Source organism: Stylophora pistillata, chromosome 1 (assembly GCF_964205215.1).
Source record: "Stylophora pistillata chromosome 1, jaStyPist1.2, whole genome shotgun sequence".
NCBI lineage: Eukaryota > Metazoa > Cnidaria > Anthozoa > Scleractinia > Pocilloporidae > Stylophora > Stylophora pistillata.
Window position 1 is genome coordinate 2,079,338 of NC_142519.1, and position 5,392 is coordinate 2,084,729.

Genomic DNA, 5,392 nt, shown 5'->3' on the forward strand with positions numbered 1-5,392 from the left:
ACACCCACACCCGCACCCACGACCCACGACTTGTACCCCGATAAGATGGGTGAAACAAGTTTCCTATAGATAAGATATTTGTTTACAAACATTGTCTTTGTTATTTAAATGTTTTAAACCTTAAACAAAAGAACTCTTTGTTTCACTAGCTAATAGTTCTCTTGTTGGCATATTAATAGCAGTAGGTGACGTCACTGATATCTTTGCTATACAGAAACTGCATGGCATAGTTGTACGTGCATATGCAATTCACAGTAAATAAGCATATGTAGCCCATTGCGCGTGCATTTGCAATGTACCGTAAAATTAGCATATCTAGTTTGTAACCTAGGACTGTGACATTTCGGAATAAAGTAAACACTTCATCGAGAATACCGCGCTACCAACGCATAGAATCACAAATGCAACTGCCTTCGGCAAAGGAAACCACGCCCTAAATGGGTATAAATAAAAGCTGAAGCAGCTCTCAGTTTATAGCTAGCGTTGCATTAACGTATGTTTCGTAACTTGAGTGGCAAAGTACATTATATGATGAGTTCTATTTACCTAGGTCCTACTTTGCTTCTCGTGGCATGTTACACCATGATTCAAAGTTTAGCTTTCACAGGCGCAGCTCCGATGAACCACAAAAAGACCATTGGAGGCTGTCCGCAAGAAATAAGAAAATCACTTGTCCGAGGTAAGATTCTCTTTGCTCCTGATAGTTATCAATTGTTTTTCTCAAAGTTGACAGACTATTTATCTATAAAATTTGATCTGAAACAAATAAACCTTTGCTTGTGGAAAATATAACAGCGTTTCGGTGTTTGGTCGACAAACAAATTCTCTTACGCCTTAATTAAAGAGAAAAAAATTGCTCCGAAATTTACTCAATTTGAAGTCCAAAAACGATATATGAGTTTGGGTTAAGAGTTTTGTGAAGAGAAAGATTATTGTTAGTCAATGAATCAAGCAGTTTTGTAAGTTTTTCCACTTATGGATACAATCCGTTTACATTGAGCTCGTGCTAACTAAATTTCGAAGCAGGTGGGCACATTAAAAGGAAATAACACAAGTGGTAATTAAGGTTTGGATATAAGTTCTTCATTAAGGCAAAATATTGAGACTAGCGACATGATTTGTTTTGTCAACATGGTTCAGAAATGCATTTGAACAGAATATTTGGTTTAACAGTTCTGTTAAGGAAATTTAAATAAAATCTGTGAATCATCTCAGTTTTATCTGTCTTGAACCCATTTTGGACTTCGAGCTAAACGTTACTTCCAAGAACTGAGGGACAAAACTAGGAATGTTGAACGGCGAGAAATTTTTATCGGGAGGGACATCTTGTAAGGGTGGTGTTTTCGGTCAGCTGTTTAATAACTTAGGGTTGCGCGTAAATATTATGTGAAGCGTGGTTTGCTCAAATTTCCCCCACAAACATCTGCTTAATTACCAACTCAGTAATCCACAGAATGAAGTCTTTTGTCAAAAAGACTGTTATATCACTCTCTTAACCCATTTTAAAGTCCTTAACACACTGTTAACTATTTTAACCATTTCATATCATGAGAGAAGAAAGTGATCCTCTCTTTTCATTTAATATAGCTCTAATGATAAAAAAAAGGTCGTAGTAGTAGCAAGTATGATAAATATTGTAAGAAATAGACAACTTTTTTGAGAGAAATGTTTCGGCATGCTTATGCCATCCTCAATCAATGAGTGACAGAACGTGAGTAATTATATAACAGACAAGTAGATGAATAAAATATTTCGCCAATATAACGAAAATTACATCTCGGCAAGAAAATTGATAAACTACCATGGATTTTAGATCATCAGGAGTACGATCTTTAACACTTAACATGTTTTTAATTTAAAAGAAGTGAAAACTAGTTTGATATTTAGGTCCGATTTACAAAAGCGCTTAGTGAGTTCTCGGAGTTTGAGGTTCGCTATTTTAGAATAATAGCGGACAAAAGGGAGTTTAAAGTAACGTGTAATCACGTTGTAATTAGTACCCGCTTTTGTATTACATCATACTGTAAATATTTTATTCATCTACTTGTCTGTTATATAATTACTCACGTTCTGTTACTCATTGATTGAAGATGGCATAAGCATGCCGAAACATTTCTCTCAAAAAAAGTTGTCTATTTCTTACAATATAAAAGAAACACAAACACACACACACACACACACACACAAAAAAAACAAAACAAAGAAACAATAAAGAAAAAAAAGCTCTAGAAACTTGGAATATATTTCTTCATCTTTTGGTTTTCAATAATTGCTGCGTTCACTTTATCTCCAAAGACTTTTTCTTCCCCATTTTCTCTCCCTTTTTCAGACTCTTTGTATTAGTAATCAAGGTACTCTACATTTCCAACTGTTCAAACATTTATGGGTAAGATAGCCGACAAGACAAAAATATTTTTTCTTCAACAGCTAAGAACTGTGCTGAGCTTTACAAATGCGGTCAAAGAATCAGCGGCGTCTATAATATAGACCCTGACGGTAAAGGTGCCTTCCATGTATACTGTGACCAAACAACAGCCGATGGAGGATGGACTGTGTTCCAGAAAAGACTGAATGGTAACGTGGATTTTAACCGCACCTGGGATGACTACAAACACGGTTTCGGTGATTTCCTCATTGGTGAATTTTGGCTCGGACTAAACAACATTTACCGGCTGACGCAAAATAAAACAGGAAACAGACTTCGAGTAGATCTAAGAGCTACATTTAACACTCAACCTGTTCATGCTGAGTATAGTTGGGTTGGAATTGGACACGAGAATACTACATATCAGTTGAACCTTGGCAATTTTTCAAGTAAGTCTGTCTGCTCGTCATCTCATCATCATCACCAAACTCGACATCAGCATCATGGTCATTACTATCACTTTTACTGTAATGGATGTCTTTTATATTATTATCTTTTTTCTAGCTTTATTCTGATCATTACATTTTTTTCCCATGGATTTGAGCTTATACTTATTCTTGGTTGTTTCGTTCGTCTTTTCCGGCAAAATTCCTTTAACACTGTAGTTTTTCTGTTCTCCTGAAATTTCCGCTGTGTGAGAAAGAATTTTCTCCCTTTAGGTTTTAATCGGTCTGCTTGTTTTTTGCCTTTTTAATGTTAAGAAAAAGAAAAAAGACGCAACGGTTCCTGCACGACCTCTAGTAGTTGTGCTTCATAATCCGTTATGAACCCGTGGGCATATTTTGTCCATATTGTAAAACTGTCGAACAACTTATGCAATGAAGCTTTTCTGAGGTCTGTTCATGGTCAATATCTCGCGAATGTTCATGTCACTAACAAAATATATATATATAAAAGGGTTAGACTTACCATCCGTAAAACACTGCTCGATTCATAAAAAAAAAAAAAAAAAAAAAAAAAATAGAGTGAGCATAACGTGTGATATGCAGAAATAAACAACTAGATTTCATCCTTACAGACCTGTTTCGTGGTTGCCTACTCATCAGGGGATTTTAATGACAGAACAACGCAGCATTAACGCAGAATAACGCAGTACTATACTAATTAACATAGCTGATTTGGTGCGAAGACTGTCAAGTCAGCTGTTGCGTAGGAGGGCTTTGTTTCTGTGTCGACAGGAAGAGACGAGTTCGTTACGCTTGCTGAGTGTAGATAGGTCGGGTCGGCAGATGATAACGAATTTCTCTTTAAAGCATAGGTTGCATCGTTTGCTTGAGCTGTTGTAGGAAAGGTGTGAAGATAGAATGCGCCAGGTGATGGAATGGCTGATGTTGTTGTCTTTAAGTGTCCAGATGTGTTTACTGAGTTCGGTAGAGTTGCGGTGCTTTGCGTGTCGAAACGATGAGGTGTGGTTGCTGTAGCGGGTCTTGAAGGCGTTTACAGCGAGTCCGATGTATGAATCCGTCGAGTTGTTGTCTTGTACCGTGTAACGGTAGCTTGGTAGGTAACAGATTATTGGAGGCAGTTTCCGTCTAGTGGGCATGAGTTTTTCTGTCGTCAGTTGCATTTCTTGTTAGTGGTAGCGTCGGCGGTTGTGGTGGTAGCATTAGTCTTTACGTGGGAAGTCAGGATTCTTTTGTTGTGGTTGTCAATAATTTATTTTGTATTATATGTTTCTATTTTATTTTTCATTTCCTTTAGATTTCTCTACTTTTAGATGACAATTTTGTACAGTCCGATTCTCCTACTGTTAGATTTTCCTCTTACTAAACTAGATTTTATTTATCTTTTACTTGTACATATTTTAAAATCTTATATTGTCTCAGGCTAGGCACCCCGCCGTGGGTTTGAGTGTCCCGTTCGTGCCCATCCCCTTTTGGGCTTAAACTTTCTTATGTTTGTATATTTTCATTTCGCTCTTGTCTAATAAAGCTTGACATATATTCATATATATCTAATGCTCTCGCAGTTAGCCACAAGTCTTAGCCATGTAACAAAAGGGAATAAAACTTTATCTTTTTCCCTCTATTTATTGATTTATTTATTTTAGATAATCATCCATGACTATTGTTTTATTTCTAATTCAGAGAATTCAACCGCCAATCGTGATTCCTTTATTGGCCACAGGGGCACGCCATTTAGCACGCGGGATAAGAGTGCCTGTGATTCGCAAAAACTTACAGGAGGATGGTGGTTCAATAAAAACTGTGCTGTTTCTTCAAATCTCAACGGTGTTTATCGTGAGGTTCTTAGTGGCAGAATCCGTTGGGGGTTCTTAATTCTTGACAATGCTACACACACCGCTCCCTTAACATCCGAAATGAAAATTAGACCAATTAGCTCTCCTTAGATCCTATTTACTCATTAACAATTGGTTCAAGCTTTAGCATGCACTATCGAGTTATGGAGCACTTAGCTTGGGAAGTTTGGAGAGCACGAAAGAAGCGTAACAGTTGCCCGAGGCAATAGCCGAGGGAAACACTAGCTTCTTGAGTGCTCTCCAAACTTCCCAAGCTAAGTGCTCCATAACTCGATAGTGCACAGCTAAAAGCATGAACCAATTGTTTCATAACATAGCCGGTAGAATTGTGCATCAGATTTGTTGCATTTCACCCTCGGACAGTGAAGCGAATCGTGACGGAGCTGATGCCGAGTCTCCTTTTCCGTTGCTTTTCTCTTTTTCTGCCTCATTTAAGAACTCTAGCCCAAGGGAAAAGGTAGGAAATTGACTTCGTTTTTGGACTGGTTAGCCGAGTCTCTTTTTGTATCTATTATTTTCGCGAAATATCTTATTTTTCTCCGCGCTAACTATGGCCGCTCGCGCGAAAATTAAACAGAAAAAAATTCTGGCGAAGCGATTTGCTCACGCCGTCAGCGTGCACTATCGGGATTTTGAGCACGCTTACGTATACTGAATTTGATCGCGCGGCTCTGCTAGCAATGTTATAATTTTTCTTAGGTGCATAA

The 5,392-nt window shown here is 37.7% G+C and overlaps 1 protein-coding gene across 1 annotated transcript; it reads left to right on the plus strand.

The window, feature by feature from the left end:
* Positions 1 to 531: 531 nt before the first annotated feature.
* On the plus strand, positions 532 to 4,870 carry LOC148740778 (angiopoietin-related protein 7-like). Its single transcript, XM_088730696.1, has 3 exons — positions 532 to 679; positions 2,428 to 2,814; positions 4,513 to 4,870. The coding sequence occupies exons 1-3, from the start codon at positions 532 to 534 to the stop codon at positions 4,773 to 4,775; spliced, it is 798 nt and encodes a 265-aa protein (XP_088586822.1). The 3' UTR covers positions 4,776 to 4,870.
* The last annotated feature ends 522 nt before the right edge of the window (positions 4,871 to 5,392 follow it).